At 34.6% G+C, this 14,196-nt stretch overlaps 1 protein-coding gene across 1 annotated transcript in view; it reads right to left on the bottom strand.

The window, feature by feature from the left end:
* The window catches only part of VPS13C (vacuolar protein sorting 13 homolog C), a 252,418-nt gene that overhangs the window by 215,902 nt on the left and 22,320 nt on the right, over nucleotides 1–14,196 (bottom strand). Inside the window, exons 2-5 of the mRNA XM_007958262.2 lie at nucleotides 11,190–11,233; nucleotides 8,542–8,584; nucleotides 4,152–4,247; nucleotides 2,304–2,405 (exon numbers count right to left, since the gene is read on the bottom strand). Of these exons, the coding sequence (XP_007956453.1) occupies nucleotides 2,304–2,405; nucleotides 4,152–4,247; nucleotides 8,542–8,584; nucleotides 11,190–11,233 (285 nt within the window). The remainder of the gene's footprint in view (nucleotides 1–2,303; nucleotides 2,406–4,151; nucleotides 4,248–8,541; nucleotides 8,585–11,189; nucleotides 11,234–14,196) is intronic.

Genomic DNA, 14,196 nt, shown 5'->3' with positions numbered 1-14,196 from the left:
GGAAAGTATAAATTAATCATATATTACAAATTACAAATGTGTAATTAGTTATATCAATATATTTAAGTGTATGTCAATATATTTACTAATGAATGTATAAAATTATATAGATATTAAGATAATATATTTAAGTTGAACAGTTACAAGAAAGAAATTAAGGCTTTTCAAGTTTTTCTTCTCATTTTTCTAGTGTTATTTCTCCATATATTCTAAGTAGTCAGAACTGAGTAAAAATAAATAGAAATAATCACACTAAACTGGCATGAAACAAAACCATTATAGCTTATTTTATTTGGCACATAAAAATAATGTAAACAAATATGTTAAAAAATGTAGATTCCTAGCTTCAGCAAAAACACAAAATATACTTAAATGTGAAAACAGAAAGGGAAAATATCTTAGGCTTTTTAAATTTCTTTATGGTATCATGGTAACTCTGTATTTTAAGTAATTTGGTAAATTTTTCATTAAAAAAAGAAAGAAAGAATTCATAATTTTGCATAGGAGAAAATATCTGGGGCAAAAAGATTTAGAATCACTGTTAAAGAATTCCAATGGGCAAACAGGTTTCTTAATAATTCAATTAAATGTAAGTAGCTTAAACCAAAATATAAAATCCTCTTATGTCTAAATATAATTTATGTCATTTCTAACTCAATTATTGCCATATAATTTAAGAGACCAAACAGTTCTGACAATTGCCTGACTAGTTCTCTTATCACCGTTCTGTATCTCAGAAATACATATATATCCTACCAAATGACACAACACTGATGGGAAATGCTAGTAATCCTCATAGACCAAGCAGCAACTGGGGTATGATTTCACTTAAAAGAGAAAAAAATTCTAGGTTTGGAAAATTCCTTTAACTCATCATTTTATAGATTACTCTTGGTCATCTTATCCTTTGTTCTTGCTCTATAAAGCAAATCAAAATAGTAATCATATTTATTCTTACATAAAAACAGTAATTAAAACTTAAGGCAACTGAGGGAATGAAACTATTCTGTACTATACTGTAATAGTGAACACATGGCATTATTTACTTGTCAAAACCCGTAGGACTACATAACACAAGAGTGAACCCTAATGCAATCTATGAGCTTTAGTTTAAAATAATCAATCAATAGTGGTTCATCAATTATAGCAAATGCACCATGCAAGATGTTAGTAATAAAAAAATATGTGCAGGAGCAGAGGAGGTATATGAGAATTCTCTCTACTTTCTGCACATTTTTTTTTATAAAATTGAAACTGTTCTAAAAAATAATGTCCATTAAAAATACATATATTAAGACATATGTTTATATATGTGTGTGTGTGAACTTAAGGCAAAATGTTAAACTACTGAATCCTGAAAAATCAAACTTTTTAAATATATCCTATACATATAAGGGTCCCCCTGGATAGTGCAAACAGTTTGTGCTTAACTAGTAATGTAACGGTTGGGGGTTGAAACCCACCAAGCAGCAAAAAAGCCTTTGTGATCTGCTTCCATAAAGATGAAAGCTGAAAAAAAAAAAAAAAAGCCTATGGAATAATTCTACTGTGTACCTCACAGGGTCACAATGAGTTGGAATCAACTCCACAGCAACAGGTCTGGTTTGGTTTAGGTTGGTAAGATACAGGGATACAGCTTGCAGTAGAATTAATTACACCACCATATCCTCCAAAGATCATTTCACTATAGTACTAAGCTTAATCTCATTCTCTTCCCAAGAACACAAATAAAAGCTCACACAAAGAAACTGTGAAGGATTGGTCAAAACAAACATGCCTGCAAAAACTCATAGGAATTTGGAAAATCTCCATAAGCAGTATATCAAAAAAAAAAAAAAAAAAGGAGCCTTGTTGGTGCAATGGTTGAAATACTTGCTGCTAACCAAAACATCAGAAGTTCAAACCCATTAGCTGCTTTGCAGGAGAAAGATGAGGCAGTCTGCTTCCATGAAGATTACAGCCTTGGAAACCCCATGGAGCAGTTCTACTCTGTCCTATAGGTTCTCTATGGGTCAGAATCAATTTACAGCAGTGGGTTTGGTTGGTTTGGTATGGTTAAGAAAAGTGAGCAAATCAAACTCACAGATGAAGCAATCACTGAAAAAAGAAAATTATTCCTAAATGGGACTCATTAAAATATTCATAATCCATATTTTGGGATGGGACTTTAAAGGAAGATTATTTGGAATTACAGCTTATAAAGTCTCAAAAAATAAAAGCGTTATCTTTAGAGCTCATTAAACACTTCAAAATATAGGCTTATATATGTAAGTATACCTAAAATATAGGCGTATAAATTGTACCTTTCTCTGCTGCTTTTTGAATGGCCTCTTCAACCCGAGATAGCTCTTTCTGTTTAATATCCTGCAAAGCTTTTTCTTCTTTTTCAGCATCATATTTAATACCTAAGAGTATGCAGATAAATCATACGAAAAGGAATGTAATTAATAAATAAAAAGTGGTAAAGGTTTAGCCCGTGATTGTGTGTGTGTGTGTGTGTGTATACAATGTGTAAAATATATTCTCTAAGTCAAAAAACACTTTCATTTTCAGCACTATTACAAAAAGTTTAAATATAATTACTCCTACTTATTTACAAAACTTATGTCAAAAAGAAAGAAAGAAATTAAGGAAAAGATGAAGGAAAACAAAAAGAAAGGTGAGAGAGAAGGGTGAGTAGAATGGTTAAGAGGGACAGGGAAAGCAACCTATAAACAGCCTCTTTTTATCAAGTGATCTCATTTCTGGTAACAAAAGATCAGGAAATAACAATAAAAAATAATATCTATAAAAAAAGGTGTCTGTAGTGTTCACAGTAATAGTGAAAAAAAAAAAAAAAATAGCCCACAATGCATTATCACCTAAAAACCCACTGCCATCGAGTTGGATCCAACTCACAGTGACCCTTCCTTGGGTTTCCTTCCTCACCTAGCCTTTCAAAATTATCATTACTCTACGAAAACTAGGAGCTCTGGTAGCATAGTGCCTAAGGCACTTGACTGCTAACCAGAAGGTGGGCAGTTCAAACCCACCAGCCACTCCTTGGAAGGAAGATGGGGCAATCTACCCCTGCAGCGATACCACCTCAGAAACCCAAGGAGGGGTCACTATGAGTCGAATCCACTAGACGGCAGTGAATTTGGGGTTTTTTGTGGTTTTTTTGGGGGGTGGGTACAATGAAAACCATTAAAAATAATATATTAAATTAAAAAGTCAGATTTATGTTGCGAATATTATACTGTAATATCTGGCGTATATATGGATAAAGACTAGAAAGCAAAATACAACAATTAAAATAGTATTTTCATAATGGTTGAGAAATTGTAAGTAACTGCTTCTTAAAATACCAAAAAATATATCCAAATTTTTCTTAACATTACGGTATCCTTATAATTAAAAAGGAGCTCTGGTAGTGTAGTGGCTAAGTCACTTGACTGCTAACCAGAAGGCTGTCAGTTCAAACCCACCAGCCACTCCTCAGAAGGAAGGTTGGGCAATCTACTTCCATAGTGATACTGCCTCGGAAACCCAAGGAGAGGTCACTATGCATCGGGTCTGACTTGATGGCACATAACAACAACAACATAACAAAAAAAAAAAAAAACTAAAGACAGAATTTAAGTAAGTAAGACTGTTTTAAAACAATCACTTAAAATTATAGTATTGTACTTTCTGAGAGAAAAAAAAAATGACCTACTTTACACATATTTTTGAGAGAATGTTCAACCAAAATGAGAAGCAACAAAATGGAGAAAAATTCATAAATTTTAACAATTTTGAAATCTGTAGATTAACACAACACTACATTAAAAATAAAACAAAAATCTAATTTCATTCCCCAAAAATAAATCTGTCTAATGCATCTAAACCTAACAGGAAGCCTTAGTTACAAAGTAATTATTCATAGAGAATAAACTTAACAAATGGTTGGAATTATTCTTTCCAACAGTAACATAAAAACATTTTATATACAAACGTGGTAACACAAATGTACATATATGTGTATGCACATATATGTCAAACATTTGTATACATACATATGATTAATGTAAATTCTATTAAAATGTTCTCTATTACAGAATATACTAAACCAAGTAACAATTTAATTTCAATGTGATATTACTGAATGGTTAAGTCCTAAAATAACGTACTTGCTCCAGGGACAACAAGCAGATACAATCCCTCTAGAGTTGCAATAACTGCTTCTCCATAAAGGTTCTTCCAAGGAATCTTCAAAGTTAATTTATCTAAAGAAACATAATTTCAACCTTAAATTCTTATTTAACTGTTCATGAAGACACATATTTCTCACTTTCCATTAAGAGAAAAGGCATAACAAAACCATTCATACATACAGTATATAAAGAGAGATGGCGTGGTGCCTAAGGCATTTGACTGCTAACCAGAAGTCTGGCAGTTCAAACCCACCAGCCACTCCTCAGAAGGAAGATTGGGTAATCTACTTCCTTAGTGATAACTGCCTTGGAAACCCAAGGAGGGATTGCTATGAGGTGGATCCAACCCAACAGCAGTTAGTTTTTTATACTTTTCAAGCTTCTTGATTACTATTATTTAATATAATATTCCAAAACTGTAAAATAAATGATATAGCTATCATTTCAATTTTTAAAACAAGGCAATTCCATTTCAAAGAGGTTAAATTAATTACCTGTAGAGTATCAGTGAGAATGCTGGAACCAGAATTTAGTGCTCTTCCTAATCCAACATTATAATGCTGCTCTTTCCACACCAAAAACTAAAGATCAATTGTAAAATATCTTTTTGGCAATCTTTAAATTGTAAAGATCATTTCTAAAAATAATACCTATACAAAGTGCCAGGAATTGAAGCAGCAACACAGAGAAGAGTACCAAAGGAACAAACTTTGACAGCATGCCAAACAACTATAATCAAAGAGGCTACCTATAAAGGCAAGGTATATTATTTTAGAATTAGAATTACAATTTACAGGCATTCCACATCAGTTATATTCCAAATATCTACTTATAAGTCACTTGGAATGCAAAATATTTTTTCTCTCTTAGAAACAAGGGTATTAATGTCAAATCCCTCAGAGACTAGCCTACAATATAGAGAACTATGGTCCTAACATTACTAACTCAATTTGGAGTTTCATGGGAAAAAGGAACACAGGGCAAAAAGAGCATGTATTCACAATAAACTCTGAAATGGGCAACATTTGTCTTTGATGTCTTCCCATATTTTTTTCTTTACCATTCCCCCATTCTCGAGTATCCCCTTTTTCTACGTCTCAAGGTAATCAATGTCCCAATCTGCCCTCAAAAGTACAAAGCAATTCCACCTAAACCTTCCTTACCCACAAAGTTTTCCATGTACCAAAATAAAGTATCTTTCCTCTTCACAATTAAATAATAATAATACCATTAAAAGCTCCAATGCTTTTGATCAAGTTGCTGATCAAGACTATAAGGAGAAAAGATCCTGATTCAACTAATCACTGGTATTTTTAAAAGAGGATGCTCAAAGTTGAAAGAACTGTAACACAGTATAACAAGCTGAGGAGAAAATAAAATAATGCAAACAAAAAGAGGATGTTTTGGGGCATCTGGAAGGCTGGCTATGTGGGCAGGCCAGTTCTACCTAAGAATCTACTGCCAGGGATAAAATCATCAATTATTTCCCCATTTGTTTTTCTCCAATTTCTAAAGCTGCTGAGTTCATTAACTGGCTCACATGTCAGGGGAACAAGGAGGCAGCACCAGTCATCTACACTTCTGGGTGACTTCTAAGTCCGATAATTTTAGAGAAGCACCTTTATTTATAATGGGTAGTGTTCTGTTTACATCTCATAAGCACTTAATAAAATTGATTTCATTACTTCTTGGTAAGCATACAGTGAAAAAGCTGGAAACAGCCCATTAACTGGCATACTGAAACAGGACTGTCTCTTCCCTAAACCTTTTTTCTTTGCATTTATCCTAACTCACTATCCCCCATCCTTCAAAAAAGCCCTGGAATTCAGTTAGTTATATTGCATCCCTAACTGTTCTAATTAAAAAAAGAAGAAAAAAAAATAAGTAAAAGCATAGCCCAGAAACAACCACAAATCATTCTTGAGCTTATTTGGCACCATCGACTCTTCAGGTCATGTACTATATTTTAACCTAAACAGAAATAAAACATAAATGCTCTATGAAACCAAAAAAAGGGGGAAAATTTTAAAGAAAACATGCTTTGCATCCTTTTGTATGTAAGGTCTCCCATAACTCAATGAATAATCCTGAAACAAAAAAAAAAAAAATTCACTGCCAATGAGTCGAATCCGACTCATAGTGACCTCTCCTTGGGTTTCTGAGGTGGTATCTCTAGGGAAGTAGACTGCCCAGTCTTCTTTCTGAGGAGTGGCTGGTAGGTCTGAACCACTACCCTTCTGGTTAGCAGTCAAATGCCTCAGGCACTATGCCACCAGAGCTCCTAAATAACCCCGAAGGAACCCATTAAATCCTTGTAACACATTAAAAGCAAAAAGAACAAATTCTGAACCATTAGAAAATCTCCCAAAATGAAAATCTAGCTTTCAAGAATATAGTGAAATATTTTAACTTACTTTTACTTAACTATAACTTGTCTAATACCCTGACAATGCAATTTCAACACTACATCTATAACTTCCTTGGAAACAAAGATACCATTGATCCTTGCCTCTCCCTTTCATAGGCTCTGTGCAGCAAAGATATAACCTTGACCAGGGGAGGTCTGTTCTCCTGGGAGGGATCTCTAAATCCTGGGAATATCCTGCCCGATAACAGTGTCTTTGTTCACCCGGGGGCAAGGGACCATATCCAATAGTCCATACTAACAATGTGATTTATGGAGCTCTGGTAGCGTAGTGCCTAAGACACTTGACTGCTAACCAGAAGGCTCGCAGTTCAAACCCACCAGCCACTCCTCGGAAGGAAGATGGGGCAATCTACTTCCATAGTGATACTGCCTCGAAAACCCAAGGAGGGGTCTCTATGAGTCGGGTCCAACTCGACGGCCCATAACAACAACAACAACAATGTGATTTATGGTAGTGGTGTTTGGGCTCCACAGAACCAGCCTGACCTCCAAAGGGTCTAGAAACTGAAGTGAAACAAACAGGTTGTCAACCATGCCCATGTGACTGAGCTCCAGTAAAAACTCTGGACACCAAGGCTCAGATGAGTTTCCTTGATTGGCAATACTCTGTGTGCATTATCATAAATCATAGCATGAACGTAGCTATGTTCATGACTTCACTAGGAGAGAGCAACTTGAAGCTTCATAGTGGAAACTCACCGGGTCTCTGCCCCACGAGCCTCTTCCCTGGACTAATTTTAATCTGTATTCTTTTACTATAATAAGCTATAACCGTAAGTGTAACAGATTCCAGTAAGTTCCTTCTAGTGAATCATAGACCCTTGGTGGTCCTGGAGACTCCAAACTGTTTATAGCACACAGGCATAAATATTTTAAAGATAAAAGAATGAATGAATGGCTACAGCTTCTACATTCCAGAATTTCAATTAAGTATGTAAGGCCACAACAATAGATCTAGAGCCCCACTAAATATCATCAACACAAACAGCACAAGGCTATACATAAAAGACCAAATAAACATAAGAAGTAGCACATGCCCTAGAGATGTTTTCAATCTACGAGAGTATCTCTTATTTCAAGAGAGAAAAAAAAAACTGCAAAAGTTACTTATATTAAAAGGAATATACATATACATTAAATAATATATACTCAAACAGAGTATTTAACTAATTGCTAAAAGATGCTAGCATAGTAATTGGTATTTACTACTAAATAGGAAAGGCTTCTCAAATACAAAATGATGAATGAGGAAGAAAAATGATGTGGTGTAGTAGCAGAGTGGTGGGATGAATGTGAAAATTCTGAAGAGTAAACTATCCAAGGTTGATATTTATATTTAAAAAAAAAAAAAAAGGTAAACGCAGGTAGCATGGACTAGTTAGGAGAACTTAAGATTAAACTTCCTATTGAAAAATTCCAAAGATGTATGCTACTTATGGATGGTCTTAGTGTAGGAACTTAACTGTGAAAAAAGACTTTCTACTTACCATAATATATCCTCCATACCACACTGCTGCATAACATATGAAGTGAAAATGATTGAACAAAACGTGACGAAAATAAGCTATATTTAAAGTTATTTACTAGAGTTTCCAAATTATACTATTTTCGCATTTAAAGAAAAGGACACAAAATGTGGTTATCAATTTTGAAAATGAAGATTTGTTTTGTGTGCTAAAACCGAAGGTTGTAGATTGAAACTGCACTTTGAATTCCCTTCCATAAGAAGATTCTTTTCTATCCTTTTGCTAAAAAAGTTGAAAGTATGTATGTATTACATATGATATGAATTAGGCTTGAAACTCTAATAAACATAAGCCAAACGATTCACAGTTTTATTCAAGCTACAAGAGATTTTATAGATTAAATAACACCAGGGTAGGGGTGGGGGATACTAAAAGGGCTAATAATAACTCAAATGAATAGCAAAGTACTTACCAATTTGGCCAGCCTTGACTTTAAAAGGGACATCCAATTCACTCTTCAGAAGGAAGAAAAATTTTAAAGGACATTTTGAATAACTAAATCTCCCCCCAAAAAATTGCTTATATGATATCATTTAAATATACAATCATCTCCAAGTAAAAGCATAAAACAAATTTTCTATATTTGAGTAACTCATAAGGGATATGTGTTATAACTGACAAAAAAGAGAAGTCTCTTGTTAACTAAAACTTTGACTTAGTAGAAAGAATTCACAGAAGAATTATAAATATAAATGATGGAAAAAGAGTCTATGGTCAAAGAAAGTAACTGGGTAAACTGGTTACTTGCTTTAATAAACCAAACCAAAAACCAGATGGAAAGTCCATGTAATTACAAAATAGTAAATGGATATTGTGGTCGTTATGTTTGTGTGTCAACTTGGCTGGGCCTGGTGGAATAGTTGGGCAGCTGGTGGTAGTTATTCCCCATGAGGAGAATGGCAATCAACTCCATGGTGGGATCTACCACAAGCAGCTGAGTAGCTGCTTTGGCTGTATGGTCTGCTTCCAGTATATAAGAAGCAACTTTGGGAATGGTCTCTACTTTATGGTACGCTTGGACCCTGCATGTAGCTGTGCTGTTGTTCAGCAGCCTGCCATGCTCTACTGACCTTGGGACTTACAATGGACTTGAATTAATGGCCTGCCATGTGGTTTGTTAACATCAGGACTGTGCCATTTTATTTGTTCACCTTGGACTTGTTAGCCTCAGCAGCCAATAGTGCCTGAGTGAATAAAGGCCTCTAGCTTCAGTGGGCCGGGAACAAGATGCAGAGCTGAAGCCCAAGGTCAAGGGGCTTTCACACAGCCCCTAGAGCCTGGCATTTTGAACTCGGGCTCAAAGCCTCCAAACTATGAGAGAATAAACTCCTGTTTGTGAAGGCCATGCCATTTGTGGCATATTCCTGTCAGAGTGGCACTAGGTAACCAGAACAGATACTGTTTACCTGAAATACTAAAACAGAAAAAGGAATAGTCCTTTTGCATTATGAGTTAAAAACAGTAATTGAACAATTCTCTCTCAAGTTAAATAAATACTTAGTAAATGAATAAATGAAACAATATTAAAGGCAAATTCCCAAGATATTATTTACCTAACTAGCATTTAGATAAATTACTGACAAATACCAATCAATAAACTTTCATTTTTTATTCTAAACCACTTTTTTACTCACAAAGTACTAAGCAATAATTAATATTCACAATCATCATCTGAGTCTTCAGAATTATGCAATATTAAAACAGTAAATACAGCCTTTGTGCTAGGCTCCCTATACTAATTCTATGGAAATCTGTTTACTGAAATGTAGTGCTTTAGGTAAAAATTAGCTAAAATAATCAATTTACCCACTCATTTGATTCTGCAAGCATTCTAGATGGTGGACAAGAATTTAATAAAACACAATGTGAAGAACCCATATTAAACAAAACCTTCACCAATCTGGCTTAATTGTTGAAAGGAAGCTATTCTTAATTGACACAGAATATGAGTTACAAAATAATATATTTAATTATAACCAAAATTCAAATTAGGTTAACACAATTCAAATAAGCTTTACTCCAGTCTAGGCATATGGTCATGTATTTCAAATTCATCAGATGAAATTTAAGAAGTTGTAAAAAAAATTAAAATATTTGGGGTGCCTACTTGGACACATAAATACAGAAATATTTTATTGTTTTATATTCGGTCTACTTTAAAGATGATTAAACTGAAACTCGAAGGTTAAAAACTTGACAAAAGGTACACAGTTGGGAAGAGTGCAAGCTCTCAAATCCAGGTCTACCGCACTACAAGGCCCATGCCCTTTCCACTATGCCAAACAGTTTTCAATACACAAAGTAAATAAAAGAACATTTTCTCCCTCCTTGCAACAAAGTTCTACTCCTAAAATCTTCAATATCCAAAATTAGATCCCCCTAGACCAGGCAATCTGCTTCTGTAAAAGATTTACAGCCTTGGAAACCCTATGGATCAGTTCTACTCTGTCCTATAGGGTCTCTATATTTGTAATCAACTCGATGCTAATGGGTTAAGATCAGTCATGGAAGATCAATCATGGGAGCAGTTCATGTTTAAATCTATCCTCAATTACACAGGGCATCTTGTACATATCCAACCAGGAGGCAGAGCTAGGATTATAAAATACACTCTTGGTTGATTTGAACTTTGATATAGGAATTAAAGAATAAACTCATTCTTAAGTGACTTCATAAACTCAAATTAAGCCCAATAGGCTAAATATAAGCCCACTGGTGTTTGGGGTTTGGGAAGTAGGAATGTCTTTTTTTGTTTTGTTATATTTTTTTAAGCTCAACATTAAATGACATAAATTGCTTTCTGGAAAAAATGTCTATCTATTACATAGCTAAACAGTTAAATCAGCACTCCATTTTCCAAGAGATACTATTTTGATCATTAGGAAAAAAAAAATACTATTTCTAAATCTTTAATCTCATATTTCCCTTCAGCAAATATTTAAGCAAGTGATCCTTCTCTGAGTGACTCAATCACTTTATCTGGTACCAGTTACCAAGGGTTTCTAAGAACTTAACAAATTAGCTGAGTTACCATAATTAAAAAAAAAAAAAAAAACTTACCAGAGAATTTTCTTTTATCTGTAGATTATCTAAAGCCACGTTACCTTTAAAAAAGAGGAAAAACAGAAATTAATATACCAATTAGTATAAACCAAAATCCCACTATTTGACTCCGACAAATAGTGACCCTAGAGGACACAACAGAACTGCCAATTGGTATAAACTATCATAATTCAATTCAGTTACACACAATTACAAGTGGAAACTCCAAGCTGATGAAAGCAATGTACATTTGCTTGTGCACATTTAAGGCAATGCAAACTAGCTTAACAAGATCTGAGGCCCTCAGTAATACTTTCAATCTTGCTAATGAAATTTTTATAATAATTGTTAAGGCACTAGCATAATTCTTAAGAATACAATGTCCTTATAAAAAGTGGGCTGTTTTACTGCAGTACGGCTTTGGTTCTTTATGAATAGCTGATATTTCGGGAGCTCTGGTGGCATAGTGCCTAAGGCATGTGATGACTGCTAATCAGAAGGCTGTTATACTGCCTCTCCTCAGAAGGAAGACTCGGCAATTTACTTCTGTAGCGATACCACTTCGGAAACCCAAGGAGGGGTTGCTGTGAATTGGAATTGCCTTGATGGCAGTGTGTTTGAGTTTTTTTAGGTGGTATTTAAGATATGAAATACTGAAAGCTACCTAAATAGCTAACAAAGTTAAACAAGTATATTTAGAAAGACTGACAGATAGATAGACTGAAATATTAAAAGATTATCCCTGGATAGTAGGAATAAGAATGTTTGGGTTTTTTTTTTTTTTTTTGAAAAAAACTAATGTTTCTTGGTAATTTCTAATTTTTTATAATTAGATATTACTTTTATATTAAAACTATTATACAGAGTATAATGAGGAGAACACAGAAATAAAACAAAGGTAAACACAATATCAACATGACCTCAATATATTATATAGCAAGCAAATGTATACTTCCTCTCTGAAAAAGAAAGTGAATGCTATCTAACAAACGGTAAATATAAAAAGGAAGTGAGAATGACACATTTTGTAAGTTATTTGTACTAAAAGAGGAGCCACTAGTACTAATACAAAGAAAAGGAGAGGAATAGTAGCACATTTCAGATTACCACCTAGGTAAAAGTGCATTCATTCTTATGACAGTAGAAAAACATGCCTAACCTAGGTCAGGCACTGAGCTAACGAGTGTTCTTCCAATAAACTATAGGCTTTTCCAGCAAGAAAACAAAAATAAATTTCAATTAAAAATAATTCATATTCCTGTTGTTAGTTGCTGTTGAGGAGGCTCTAATTTATAGCAACCTAAGGCATAAGAAAATGAAACGATGTTCTTTTCCAGAGATTGGTCTTTCCTGATGATGTATCCAAGGTAAGCGAGTTAAGTCTCGTTGTCATCCTCACTTCTAATGAACTTTCTGGTTGTATTCCTTGAAACAATGATTTTCTGTTCTTTGGCAGTCCATAGTATATTCAATATTCTTTGCCAACACCACAGTCTGCACCCATCAGTTCTTCTATATTTTTCACTCTCCAACTTTTGCATACAAAAGGTAACTGAAAACATTATGGTCTAGTCAACAGCATCAAAGTGACATCTTTGCTATTTAAAACTTTAAAGAGATCTTTTACAGGAAATCTGTCCAATGAAATACATTGCTTGATTTCTTAATTGCCACTTCCATGGGTGTGCATTGTTAATCTAAGTAGAATGAAATCCTTTACCATTCAATTTCTTCATTTTGTTTCATGATGTTATTTATTGAACCATCTGTGAGGATTCTCCATTATGTTCAGATGTATTCCATATCTATGAAGGCTGTGCCTTTGAACTTCATCAGTAAGTGCTTCAAGTTGTCTTTATGGCAAGTAAGGTTGAGTCATCTGCATATAACCAAAAACCAAACCAAATCCACTACCATCAAGTCAACTCTGACTCCCAGTGACCCCACTGGGTTTCCAAGGCTGTAAATCTTTACAGGAGTAGATTGCTTCATCTTCCTCCCACGGAGTAATTGGTGGGTTTGAACCACTGATCTTCTGGTTAGCAGCCAAATGTCTTACTACTATGCCACCAGAGCTCCATGTCATCTGCATATAGCAGTCTTCCTGCAACCCTGTGCTGCTTTGTTCTTCATATCGTTAAGCTTCTCACATTATTGATTCAGCATACAGATTAAATAAGTAAAGTTTGTTCTGCTACCTCTCGACCCTTATACAGGTTCTTTATGAACACAATTAAATGTTCTGGAATTCACATTCTTTGTAATGTTATCCATCATTTATTATGATTCACACAGTCCAATGCCTTTGCATAGCTGATAAAACACAGGTAAACATCTTTCTGGTATTCTCTGCTTTTGCCCAATATCCATCTAATAGTAGCAATGCTATCCCTTGTTCTACACGGGCTTCTGAACTGCTAGCAATGTCCCTGTTGTGCACAGCTGCAGTTGTGTTTGAATTATCTTCAGCAGAATTTTGCTAGTATATTGTATTGTTTGATCATGTTTTTTTTTTTTTTATAATGGGTACAAATATACAGCCCTTCTGATCAGTAAGCCAAGTAGCTGTCTTCCAAATTTCTCGACATAAATAAAAAAAACTTATGTAAGACTCTAAAATTAAAGCAGCCCAAAACACAGTATTCAATTATTTTATATTTCAATAAATACTGAAGAAGTTAAATTTAGTTTTCCTTTTCGGGTTAACATCACCAAAATTGCATGAACATGCACGTGACTTCCCTGCTACAACCAGATCAACCCTGCTAACAAAAGAGACCACAGGAAGTTACTGAAAGCCTGGTGGATTGAGGGCAGATGGGGAAGACAGTGGAAGAAGGTAAGTATTTGTGCCTACCTAACCTTTTAACAGGAGCTCTGGTAGCATAGTGCCTAAGGCACTTGACTGCTCGCCAGAAGGCTGGTGGTTCAAACCCACCAGCCACTCCTCGGAAGGAAGGTTGGGCAATCCTACTTCCATAGTGATACTGCCTCGGAAACCCAAGGAGGGGTCGCTATGAGTTGG

The sequence above is a fragment of the Orycteropus afer genome, unplaced genomic scaffold, assembly GCF_000298275.1.
Source record: "Orycteropus afer afer isolate SDZICR_OR568_19922 unplaced genomic scaffold, OryAfe1.0 scaffold00015, whole genome shotgun sequence".
Lineage (NCBI taxonomy): Eukaryota > Metazoa > Chordata > Mammalia > Tubulidentata > Orycteropodidae > Orycteropus > Orycteropus afer.
Note: the sequence above shows the minus strand (reverse complement) of the source record. Positions and strands in the feature narration are given on the sequence as shown.